At 48.5% G+C, this 13,765-nt stretch overlaps 1 protein-coding gene across 1 annotated transcript in view; it reads right to left on the reverse strand.

The window, feature by feature from the left end:
* The window catches only part of PSMG2 (proteasome assembly chaperone 2), a 299,366-nt gene that overhangs the window by 72,371 nt on the left and 213,230 nt on the right, over nucleotides 1-13,765 (reverse strand). Inside the window, exon 5 of the mRNA XM_069620829.1 lies at nucleotides 10,959-11,132. Coding sequence (XP_069476930.1) covers nucleotides 10,959-11,132 — 174 coding nt within the window. The remainder of the gene's footprint in view (nucleotides 1-10,958; nucleotides 11,133-13,765) is intronic.

Genomic DNA, 13,765 nt, shown 5'->3' on the forward strand with positions numbered 1-13,765 from the left:
ACTGGAGTCGAAGGCGCACAGATGTTTTCTTGTTTATCACTGTTTCTGCTTTATCACATGTGTACTCAAGCTACACTTCATGCAACCTCATGTCAACAGAAACAAACAATCTGACGAACCTCGATGCGTGAAGGACCATGGGTACAGTACACGTCACACTAGGGATAGTTTCACTAATCAGCCCTTTCGACGTCCGTTTTCGACTTTTAAAAACAAATCTTGTAATACTCTGCTACTAACACTAGATGTCGGACTATGCAGAGCATGTGAAACTCAGCATTTGCTTAACTCGGCGTGTTCCAGTTAATCTCCCCCATCATGGCATTTTGCAATGAAGTGTAAATTCCTTCTCTTATAATATATATGTGCTCTTGGGCTTTGCAACGGGAACACGCAAGTTGAAATTCAATGGTTTTGTTATACTTTTTTTCATGCCCACTGTACATTCTTTGGCACCGCCACTGTCCATGGCCTTTGGCCATGGCCACTGTATATTTTTTAGGCGCCACTGGCCATGGCCTTCAGACCTGCTACTGTATTTTTCAGCACCACCGTCCATGGCATTCGGCCATGCCCACTTTATTTTATGACACTACGAGGCCTTCAGCTGTTTAAAAAGCTGCCATGGCCAGTGATTTTCCACCGCCATCACTGTAGCTGTAACAATATATAAAGAAATGTGTTCATAACTTTACTTCTATGACCAACGTTGCATTGTAATGAACTAGATACCCTTGGCTTTATTTGTAGTCATTACACCAGTGGTTATCAGGAGCAACTGTGAAATAAAATGCTTTTTTTATCCTCCCAGGGACACACCAAGTGCCTCCCTCATCTGTGCCTGCTTCCCCAACTCCCCTCATGTCCTCCTTGTTAGGCAGAAACCTGTGCAGTTCCCTTTGGGAACACTGCAAAAGATTTAGGACTACAGGTGTTAGCAGTAAACCCACTTGGTAGCAGTCTGTACCACCCAGATTTACCTGGTAGCTGTGGCTGAGCAGTCAGACTTCCCTCAAGAAGAGTTAGGCAGTATGCAAAGTATACACAATAGGCACTCGGATACAATAATACAAACAAGCACTGACCAGAGCTTTGGTATCAAAGTATATAATTATTTATTTAAAAACACACTGTTTGAAACACTCCAGCACTCTTATTGTAAAAAACTCTAAACACAGTTACTATTATAATATATACAACCATTATTCCTTATCAGATAAGTCTTAGTTAACACCACTTATTTCCATACAGAGGTGAGCGCTTAACTATAGATGGCACTCCAATAAGTTTATGAAGAAGGGAGGGGAAAAGACAGAATATGGTAAGGTACACCACTCTAAGATTTAGGAACACTTTTAGCAAGGCAGAAGAGCAAAAGTCACTTGTGAGCCAAAGTCCATAGGCTAGGCCCACTCTTAGAGAGAGCAGAGCACAAATGCGCCCAAGATCACACAGTTACACTAGGCTTAGAAAGTCTTGCAGAGAGTTCGAAAAGAGTTTAGAGAGGCTCAGAAAAGTTTAGCCAGGGTGTCCCAGGCTAACCCAGGTTCGAAAGCCGGGGGCTAAATCTACCTCGTACAGTCGGTGGCAAGGAAAGCCAGGCGGGACACGGTACCTTAAGTGGGAAGGATCCTCCAGCGGTGGCAGTTGTTCCTGGCAGCGGGTGCAAGTCTTGTCGTCGTCCAGGGGAAGAGAAAATCTCGACTTGGAGGAAAGATGAAGGTCGTTGCACTGCCAGGGAAGAAACCAGCCACGGAGTTTTCGGGTTAAAGGTATTACCCTTTATTTCGCGGTAAAACATGGTATTCCGGTTGCCGGGGTGCTTGGCACAGGCAAGGCGGCCACGAGATGCGTCGGGAAGGCGAAAAGACGGTGAAACTGGTTATCCCCACCAGTCAAAGGAAGAAGACTCTCCGGCGGGAGATCTCCTCTGTCGTTGGGAAAAGTGGTGAGACGGTCCAGCAGGGCTCCACCGGTGGTGTTGTCGTGGCAGGTCGGCTCAGCTTCTCCCTCGTCGGATTCTTAGGTCCTGTGGCGACTTCTGAAGTTCCAGTCCCCAAAGCCCTGCTTTTATGCAGAAAACCCCCATTCACTCAGCCTAGCTCTCACTCAAACATGCTAAGTGGTTAGCCGACCGGCTCACCACTTGGGCCAGTCAGGACGGAGTGCGACTTGAGTTGCCTAGGCAACTCAGTCCAGGGTGCCTAAATCCCCCTCCACCCGTCCTAAGTACCCCAGACAGAGTGGCACCACTTTGGAGGGCGTCTGTGGAGAAGCCCGCCAAAAAGTGGAACAAAGGGCTCGACTTAGGTTGGAGTCACAGAAGGGAACACAAACGTCATTTTAGAACTGAGTTTTGGCAAAAAATACCAACCGGAGAATTAATAATAATTAAATAAAGAGGCGGTATGTTCGAGGCTATCATAATTAAATAAATAAAGATAGTAGCCTCGAACAATGGGAAAATCCCATAGAGAAATATTTGCAATTGAATATAAAAAGTAGTATCCACTGCCACCAGCCAAAACTCGATCGGGGGGACGGAGACGTGCCCCCTCGACTAACAGACCCCGGGGCAATCGAATTGCCCCAGCCAGTACGTCCACAATATGATGGTTTGTACTGGTTCTGTTCAGAATTTAAGACTAGTAAAGTCAATGGTGACTTTACATGCCCTGGGAGACAATAGTCAGTCCCAGGGTATGGAGTCTATACTGGGGGGTCACTACGACACCCCTGTGTTACTGCACTGAGGGTGCTGTGTAACACACATCACAAAAACACATGAAGCCCTATGGAGTAAAAGACCCCATAGCACATTAAACACATCTAGAGTCAAAGAAACACACTCAAATCATGCCCAAGAGTGAGGGTAAAAGAGTCTTACTCTTGGCGGGAGAAAAAAATAAACCCCAAAAATCCAGCAAAGCTGCTGGGGGACTCACAAGGTTAGGAAATTCAGCCTAAACAGAGAATTCTCCCTAACACTCCTCACCTCCCCTCTCCCACCGCCCCTCAAACACATGTCTCACTGTGACACAGTTTCATCTGTGAAGTCAGGTAGCCGCAGTTATTCCTTCGGTACCCCGTGGGTATGGGAAAGCTTTGTGTTGCAAACTCTGTCCCTAGGCCACCTCCAACTCCCAAATGTCACTCAGCGCCCTCTTGCCTCCCCCCACCTCTTGCCTAATGGTATTTGCTTGTTTCTTGCCCTGCAAATGCCATTTTTCTGACTTTTCTTTTTCAGATAATCACGGTATACCCTTGGTTATTTCTTGCATCGAGGAAAAAAAAAATAAGATGGCGGCTTTTCCATTTCTGAAAAGCCTCATGCTGCAATGCATCATGGGGTTATAGCTAAACCCAAGTTATTTCGGACCTGGTCCAAATCTGTCCAGTGGATTGGGCTGTGCAGCAAAAATTAACATTTGTCTTTGGAAAAAATGAATGGGGAGTAGACTGAAAGGGCATTTTTTTTGTTTGTTTTCTAAATAACGTTTTTATGTCTGGGGAGTGGGGTTGTCAGCCAAATCTGTCGCATGAGTCAAATGTTATTACCAATACATTACTCAACTTAACTATAGGGTGGTGACTGCCACCCTATAATATATATAGCCCTCAGTAAAATAGTGGACACTAAAAAGGAATGACTGGTTTGACACGGAATGCAAAGCAGCCAAGAAACAGCTTCCCACTTACCTAAACTCCGAGTCAAGGATTGATAAGTACCACCTGCAACATATTAAATCTACAAAAACATTATTAAGAAAAAGAAAGCTTCTGAAAGTAATAAATGGGAAGAGAAGCAGGAGGCCGTGATTAAGGGGGACTCGTCATCCTTATGGAAATTAGTCACAGGGAAAGATCTGCAGGGGGACACTACAGTACAGGCTTGTATACCCCCACAGCAATGGTTCAAGCAATTTTGAACTCCTTTTATGTTGATGTTCCAAGGCGTTTGCCTGTAGAACAAGAGGAAATAAGAGGCTGTAACCTCGACACCAATGGGTACTCAATATTTTAGCATCTCATTAGATAAGGTCATGGTGGCAATCCCTGCACAAAAGGGGGTGGAGGGGAGACAGCCTCGGGACCCGATAAGATCCTGATAGACTTCTATAAAAGGTGAGCCTTTCATTTGGGGGGCCTGTGCCAACACTATTTATTTAATGCCCTGATTGAAAGAACAGTCCTTGTGTACAAAAAAGGGGGAAGGAGAACCCTGCCAACTATTGCCCATCTTTCTTTTGGATGGGGCAGGGAAGATCGTCACGAAAGTTCTGCTCAATCATCTACAAGATTGGGTAGACAACAGACACTTCGCCACCTTCAAGCCGGCTTTCGGCTGGCAAAAGCTCCCTAGACCAGGGTTTTTGATTTGTATTTTTTTATTTTACAAAAATATGGGAACTAAGGCAGATTAAGTTGTAGGCAGTCTTCATAGACCTAAGAACTGCATTAAATGCTGTCCCAAGAGGCTTGCTCTGGCAGGCGCTTATAAATAGTAACATTCCGAGCCACTTATTGAAGCTTGTACTCTAAGAATAAAGCAATTGTTCTCTGGGGACACCATGGGGAAGTAACTGACCCTTTTGGGTTGGAGAGTCAGACAGTGGTGTGTTTTAGCCCCATGGCTGTTCAGTATTTATATAAAAGACATCGGGCCTCATTACAAGTACTCCGGACCGGAATTAACACTGCCGGTAAAACCATACCGGCACCGTTTCCATGTCCACCCAATCATGACCCGCGGCCCCGGTAATAGCAACACCCTCAACCGCCACCGCAAAAATAGGGGTCCAGCTAAGTCCGTCTGCACGGAAACCCCTCCGTTACCGTCAACACGAAACACCGTGAGCATCACAACTAGCGCGGACACGGAAATACCGGCAAAAAAATGGCATAAATACCGTGATCACGGTGGCGGAACCGCCGCCACCGCGAACATGGCGTTATACACTGTCTGCTGAACTGAATCAGGGCACAGGTGCACCAAATCAGCCCAGCTGGACCTAGCAGGCCACTGGGAGCCCACAAAAGGGCCACACCCAGCCCAACACAACACAGAACCATGCAGGCAGCAGGTCTAGTAGCACTGGGACTGGGCCTACTCAACCAACAGGCAGCACTGCACATGGTGGCAGTAATGGCGCAGAGGAGGAGGCGTAGGCGGAGGAGGCGCAGGCGGAAACCAGCCAACCCTGCAGCTATGGCAAACCCCATTGCCCAGCCAGCCCGACCCCGCCGCCAGCCAGCAATACCACGCATCCGGGCCTCACCCTGGAACCTCACCCCAGGACAGATCCACACACTATACCGGCTGGACCGTGCAACAATCCTGCACATCACCGCCATGATTGAGGACAACATCAGCAGCCAAATTGACACCCCCCCCGCCATCCCCCCCCCCCTTCTTGAAGGTTGTCTCAGTACTGCATTTCCTTGGCACTGGCACTTATCAACACACGGTTGGTGAGCTGCACGTCATATCACAACCCTGTTGCTCAAAAATCCTGGTACAGGTACTGGATGCCCTGTTGCGCCATGTGTCGGAACACATAGCCCTACCCCACACCCTCCCCGAGGTCATTGCCACCAAGTTGGCCTTCCATGCCATAGCAGGCATGCCAAATTGCATAGGCGCAGTAGACTGCACCCACGTTGAGCTGACAGTACCACGTGCAATTGAGGCGGTGTTCCGCAACAGGAAACAGTATCACTCTTTGAATGTCCAGATGGTTTGTGATGCCTTGCAACTGATTACACACTGCTGCGCACGTTTCCCAGGCTCATCACGACTCAATGGTACTGCGGAATTCCACGTTGCCACGGTACATGGAACGCTATGCCGGGCAAAGCACATGGCTATTGGGCGAGTACAGCTGACGATGCTACAACCCTGTCGAAGTGGTGTGTGTGTGTGTCCAGGCCAATGAGCATTGTGAGTGTGCCGCTGTGACCGCACATGCATCACCCCCCTTCCATCTACCAAATACACAGCGGATGCCAAACATCATGAAGGAAGACATGACAGGGCACCACAATGTGCCCGTGCACACGCTGGCACAGCCAATCCCGTCACTATCCCATGAACCTTGTGCCACTGTAGACACCCACCCTCAATTGAAACACTGCCTCAAAAGACACGAGAGGCGTGTAAATGAGACGACGTGTATTTACTACTTCCGTACAGTGGAGTCACTCTGCCATGTGTGGACAGCACTGAACCGTGACATGCACACAATCAAATGTCACCCGCAGGGCACAGTAAACATGCAGGTTAATGTGTAGGCCCATATCCAGTTAGCGACATACATTGTGATGCCCAAAACATACCTCCATACACTGCATGGTACATATGCATGAATGAATGATGATACAAGAATGCACAGCAGCAGATGAGGACATGATGCCACAAACACTGACATGTTCCCCCATGTACATCCCATGTAGGTGATGCGGGATATGCACTCACGCCATGGATGATGACACCTGTACGGAGACCAAGGAACAGGCATGAAGAGGCATACAATAGGGCACATATCCGCACACGTGGAATGATTGAGAGGACATTTGGACTGCTGAAGGCCCGTTTCCGCTGTCTGAGCAGATCTGGCGGATCACTGCTGTACAGCCCAGTGAAGACGGGTAAAATCACGCCCGTATGTGCCATGCTGCACAATATATGCCTGCGCAGGAACATCCCAATGCCACCAGACGCAGATGAGGAAGATGGGGATGGGGATGGAGATGGCACCGCCTCCCCCCTGGGGGTCCACATGATGGCCAGAAAGCACGGGATGCCCTGATTCGCATTTACTTTTGAGTCACAGCACATTCACAGAAATGCACGAACATGGTGACGACAATGAATTAATAGTTGCACTGCAAAATAAATGATCAATGTCCACACATGTATGTCTTGATTCGAAATGGTGATGTATTGATGTAATAACAACAGGGAAGGAGGTGCATTGGTTAGGGAAGCTGTACACCCGGGGCCACCCACCACCCAAACGTGCCCACCCCCACCCAGGCCCCATTGTTCAAACCCCCAAAGCTACCTACCCCACCACCCAAAACGTGCCCACCCCCACCCAGGCCCCATTGTTCAAACCCCCAAAACTACCTACCCCACCACCCAAACGTGCCCACCCCTCTCACACCCTTGTAGTCCACATGTGTCCTGCACTGCCCCACACACATACCATCACTTCCGTGTGCACTTCTGTGCCTGTGCAACCTTGCCTGAGGGACCCGTTAGCCTACTCGAGCGCCTCCTTGGACTGGCAGTAGTGGAGCTGGATGGGGTGGTAGCGTTTGATTGCGCAGAATCTGGGATTGAGGGCATCCGTGCCAGACTTGCCTGTTGGCCAACCAACATGGCCTCTACAAGCCTGGAGGTGTGGTCATTGCCCTCCCGCACATGGCGTGCAAGGGTTACTATAGTGCTCGCAAAGCGTCCGATGGACCTCGACTGGCGACGCACTGAGGCGCTGTAGCTCTCCCTCTGCAGCCTGAATTCCTCTAGCTGCCTCTCCACCAGCTGGGTGAGGGTAGCCTGCTGGTCCTCCATCCGCTGCATGGGGGCATTCAGTTCGGCCATGGATGGGGTGGGTGACCTCATGGGACTCCCCAGTGATGTGGGGCTGAACTGCAGCTCATGGAAGGAGCCCAGGTCTTCCAATGTGGGCATCTCCCCCTGTGGCCCCGTTTCCGAGTGCTCTTGCGTGGCACTGTTATCACTGCAGGCCGCCCCCTCTGCAGTGCTGCTGCCTTCGGTGTTGTGTTGGGTGGCCATGATAGGTTCCCGTGGCACCTGTCTAGACTCAGGCAGTGTGGAGACGGTGGTGGTGGGCGGCACATCTGTAGTGGCTGTTAATGTGGCCAGAGGTGCAGAGCTGCCGGCAGCATCCTCCTGTGTGGTGGCGGTGGTTTGTGTACTTGCCGGTGCAGATTGGCTGGCCTGTTGTGCAGTATCACTGTCACTTGAAACGGCTGTGGGGACACAAAGGGCATGCAATTAGTTTTGTTGTGGTGCCAGATGGGTGCATCACATGCGTCATTAAGATTGTACATTGAATAGTGTTGGTCACATGCATCTGATTGCTGGTGTATGCATTCTGTGATATTGGTTGCCATACGGATCATGATGGGTCCTTTGGCCCACACATGCACTGCCTGGGGGGGGTTGTTAATGGGTCCTTTGGCCCACACATGCACTGCCTGGGGGGGGTTGTTAATGGGTCCTTTGGCCCACACATGCACTGCCTGGGGGCGGGGGGGTTGTTAATGGGTCCTTTGGCCCACACATGCACTGCCTGGGGGGGGGGTTGTTAATGGGTCCTTTGGCCCACACATGCACTGCCTGGGGGGGGGGTTGTTAATGGGTCCTTTGGCCCACACATGCACTGCCTGGGGGTTGGGGGGGGGGGGGTTGTTAATGGGTCCTTTGGCCCAGTACTCACAACTGCATATTTTCATGTGGCATTCAGGTTTGGGCACTTACCGGCATCTGCAGGTGGGCTCACTCCTGCCTCAGCCTCCCCGATCCCATGGATTCCCTCTAGGTGGAGGACGCTACTGCAATGCTCCTCCCATGCTTGCAGCCTCAGTGGGGAAGGGGGTCCTCCGCCTGTCCCACTGCTGCGTTGGCGGTGCGTGGAAATGAGGTTGCGTACCCTCAGCCTCAGGTCGTCCCACCGCTTGTGGCAGTCCTTCACGCTCCTCGCTATCACGCCCACAGCGGTGCACCTGCGTGCAGCTTCTGCCCACACCTCCTCCCTCCGCTGCTGTGTGGCACGCCGTTGGTCGGCCTAAACAGCATCTCCGCATTGTCCACAATGTGCTCCACCAAGACGGTTAGCTCCGCCTCGCTGAAGCGCTGTTTGCGCTGCCTCTGAGCAGGAATCCTGGCAGACATGCTGGTGGTCCCTTTTGGCTTCTCAGAGTTAGGATTGTGCTTGTGCTGGCTCTGGATGTCAATGGATTGTGCTTTTATATGATGGCCGCCTCTCTGTTTCCCGTTTTGGCGATCATGGTATTTCCATTTCCGTGGGGTTTTCCGTGACGGCAGTAACAACGTTTCCGGGTCCGTGTGGTGCGCGCGACCGACAGCGTGTAATCGGACGGTTTTTCCGCAACCTTGCGGACACGGAAACGTTTTTACCGCCGTCACGGATTTTGCACGGTCCCGGACTGGCAGGTTGGAATGAGGCCCATCATCAGGGAAATACTGAGGTGTTGTCAGGAGCCCCCTTGTAGGACAAGATAGGATTCCAGCCTTACTTGATGCAGATGATGCTGTTTTGCGGTCTACGTCTCCTATGGGCCTTAGGACCATGTTAAATAGTTTTGCTGCAAAATGTAAAGAACTAAACCTTGAAAGCAACATGAGCAAAACAAAGGTAATGGTCTTCAGGGCCGGATTTGGAAAGAGTCGAGACTTCAGCATCAGTATTTGGCCTCAGGCTAGAACAAGTATCCTGCTACGATTATCTGGGCATCCGCTTTGCAGGTAACTGCCTGTGGTCTCCACAACTTACTAAAACCAACGCATTTTTAGAAACGAATATGTGGCTGTAAAGCAAAACCATTTCCAACATGGGGAGCCCTTACCCCAGCACTGGAAATATACAAGCTCCAGAAAAAAATCGCCGGCATTATATGTAGCAGACTTATGGGGGTATGTTAACATTAAGACTCTGCTCTCTGTGGAAAATATGCTTTTAAAAAGTATTTCGTTGATGCCAGGCAGTTCCCCCAGCTCGCCAGTACACAGGGATTTGGACCTCAGACCTATCAATGCAGAAGTGGGCCTTAGGGCTGTGTTTTATTGGCTAAGGATATGGAGCTCACCAGACCACCTGAAATATTGTGAGGCTTTAATTCATGTATTGTCACTAGAGGGGGACCGAGCTATCCCTTGGCTCAGCCGGGTCAAAAAATGTCTCAGCATTAGATGTTTTGTCTCTTGGAAGCCCCAGAGCTTATAAGTGGGGAGTCTAAGGCAACATTGAAAGAGGCAGTACTACACTATTTGAGACGGAAGATGGTAAATGCACGCGCAGAGCTATCATTAGGCTCTCAGTATTTACGTTTAAAACCTGATTGGCTTTGAATTATATTTAAACCTCATAACGCCAGCACAACGCGAGTAATTTTGGTAAAATTTCGTTTGAACTGCTTGAAAGTTGGCAAGTTCACCCGTTCATGGAAGGGTGCTCCTGGCAGTAGCTGTTTGCAGTGTGGGGCAGAATCAATTGTACCCTTTATGCCACTGTGTGAGTGCCAAAAGCCTTAACGAGTTAAATATCACAAGCCTCTTTTTTATTGCCAATGCCATCCACATCACCGCACAGGCAATGCACTTTTGCAGAAGCACTAGCAACGTGGGCATGTTATTTTGTATAGCAACATGCATACACTGAGCCTGGTTAAGTAGATGCTTTTTACTCAAAGCTCTTGTAAATATATAGATTACTGTTATAGTGTGAATCTTAACATTTATATGAAAATTAGATTTTGTTTTCTTTTCCTTTTCTTCTTTTACCTGGATGCTTGTTTATATGTCTGGTGAAATGCTTTTGTTTCTATGTATGTGTTAATCCTAAAGATTGTATATCGAATAAAAGCTATTGATTGATTATATACACATATAGAGCTAGAAACACACGGTACTTAACAGCAAACTTCAACCTATTTTCTGGTAATGTGGGCTAAGCTAGTTAGTGCATTCCTATTAAGTAAAATCTACACACTGTTTGTGTGGGGGTGGCGGGGGGGGGCTGGATCTTTCTGTATGCATCAGATGCATAGGAGGATCACGGCAACAAAAAATTAAAAAAATATATGGTGTGATTCCACCAGTTTCTAACCAATTTTCACAAAGAAATAGGCAAAGCTCTTTCGCAATTTGAAAATGCACTCATTGGAACAGGAGGTCTGGGCACACTTACCTGTCTGTGTAGAGTGACTTTGTGATTCCGCCTCCAGGGATCCAGATGCGTTTCTCTGATTCACTGACTCCAGGGTAGGCTGCAACTGTCTCCATCTCTTTCCAGTGCAGGTCACGCAGTGCTTCTCCCACACTATTCTGCATGGCTGGTGTCACCAGGTATCGAAATGGTGTGCTAATAATGCAAAAGGACACATTTATATAGCATTTACATCCCAAAATAAATGATGTCACAAATGCAGGAAAATTTGAACGTTTAAGTGACATACAGAACACCATGAAAAAAAAGGTTCTCACGACAAATCTTCTGTTGTGTATATTTTGGAGCAGCCCCAAAATTAAACTACAGCACATGCAATCACCATTGGTTTTAAACAGAATTTTAGTGCTGGAAAGAAGCGGTTGTGCAGACGAGCCACTCTATGCAACTCCTGTTAAAAATGAAAACCCCCATTGCTCTCCACATCACCACCTCACAGCGTTGTTTTGCAGTGTTTGAAGTTTGTCGATGATGTATTTGATGGCTCCCAAGTACAAGGCACTGCAATAGTCAAGTTTGGAAAGTATTAGGGCGTTGGCGATAATGATACAGCTGGCTTGGATGAGGAAAGCTCTACTTGCCCTAATAAGCTTGCACGTGCAGGAGGTAGAGGATGCTAATGAGTTCACTTGTTTCTTTAGTGTCAAGGCCGAATCAAGGTGAAAGCCTGGTGTTTTCACTGCTTTTGTCACAACTGTCACTCCGGTAATCCAATTTGTCGGCCCCACTTCCCTCCTCCGACTCCTCACCTGATGAACTTGAGTCCGTGGAGTATCTGGGAGCTTCTCTATATTGGCGATCGTCTGAAGTTGAATCCCAACCGCGGTGGGAAGCCACAGCGGCCGCTAGTAAACAGTGGCCTCTGCAGCCCCGTCACCGAAGGCGGGTGAAAAATAGGGGAAAAAGCCCAAAGGCTTAAATAAAAACCTTCGAAGATCTTGGAGAGCTGGAGATGAATGCTGGAGTTTAGAGCAGTCTGAGGAAGGCCGGTAACGGGGTTCCAATGAGGCGAGGAAACAGGGGAAAAATGAGCAAAAGGAAATGATGGACAAAAAAATAGGTAAGCCTGGAAGATGGGAAAGGAGACCAGGGAAAAATACTCAAGAGGAGTAGAAACAGGGAGAGCGAGCGACAGTAGCCGCCAGGAAAAACGAGAGGAAGACAAGTAGAACGCACACTAGTGTACAGCAACCAAGAAAGCGAGTGAAGCTCAAAGTTGCAATGCGCCGTTCGCCGGGAAGACGCAGAGTATGTCTTCTGGCAACAGCGACGTCACCACGTAAGGAAACCTGCAAAAGACTAGACCGCTACCCATGCGAGCGCAGAAAAGCGTGCATCTTTCTAATGGCCACTCCAATGGAACCGTCACCACAATCTCCATGCGGTCGGGCGCATGACAGTTTTGGCTACTGTAATAATATTGAGATCAATATCAAATGCCGAGTAGTTGGAGTTGAGTTTTTTTTAGGTTGGCATCGGAACCGAGGAGCAGGATTTCAGTTTTATCATCATTCAGGCATAGGCCATGCGTGGCCATCCATGCCTGAATGATGAGGTATATTTTGTTTACCAAGGCCATATCAGAATCGAAATTGCCCGAAAGGGGTATGAGGATCTGAGTGTCATCAGCGTAATTAGTGTATGTGACACCCAGTCTGTCCAATTTATCAAATAGGGGCTTGGTAAAGATGTTGTACAGAGTTGGCGAGACGCAAGAACCTTGGGGTACACCGCAAGTTATTTTAATGGGGTCTGCTGATGCCAATGTGGAGAAGACTCATTGTGCGGTTGTCCAGGAATGATTGGATCCAGGCTATGGCCTTGTTCGAAAAGTGGGCAGCCGAAGCCAGGTGTTCGTACAGGACCATGTGATCCACCAGATCAAAGGTTGCCGACAGATCAAGGAGTAGCAGCATAGCAGTGTTTCCCTCATCATTGAGCGCATCGATTTGTGCTTTGAGATCAATTAAGGCTGTCTCTATACCGTGCTGCAGTCTGAATCCTGATTGGCGGGCACCTAGGAGTTGGTTTCAAGATATTGCTGAATTTGTAGGTATGCTACTCTGTCTATTATATTTAGTAGGAATGGTACAATGGCGACAGGCCTGTAGTTGGTGGGAATAGCGGGGTGTAGGGTTTGCTTCTTGAGGAGAGGCAGGACCCAAGACTCTTTTAGATTGCTTGGGATTGTGTGTGTTCCCAAACACCGTGAGATGCGAGAGAGAGCGAACAGCGCTCAAGCAGCAATATATATACACATTAGACATATCCTTTGCTGAAGCAATTCGACCCGCCCACATACATGTCATACAGGCTAGGGTTCAGTGATTAACAATTATGACAAGTCTTCTTTCAGCCTAAAGATAGTTATTCTAGCAAAGGCAGCAGAGACAGCTTTCTGTTATGGGGAACATGGAGCTCTGGCTCAGCAAGGATATTGTGTTCTTAGCAGGGAAACATTCCATTCTACGTTATCTGTGTGTTACGGCTCATGTGCTAAGGGTCACATAGTTCTGAAGCAGAAAATACCACTCTCCGCGAAGGAGCACCGCTAGGATAATATAATTCATGTTTAACTGCCTTTTACAACAGTGTTTGCAAGACAACCCGGCACCTGGTCTACTGATTAGATGCGGCTTCTGCTCGACTTCTAGGACTTAGTGAGAGAGATAAATAATGTATTTCTGCACAGTTTAACATTGCTGTCTTGTTAGTATTTCAGCGTTCAAGCCGTGGCCTCGCACGTTGTGCGAGTCTTATAGCATAGA

Source organism: Ambystoma mexicanum, chromosome 5q (assembly GCF_040938575.1).
Source record: "Ambystoma mexicanum isolate Mex_15411 chromosome 5q, UKY_AmexF1_1, whole genome shotgun sequence".
Lineage (NCBI taxonomy): Eukaryota > Metazoa > Chordata > Amphibia > Caudata > Ambystomatidae > Ambystoma > Ambystoma mexicanum.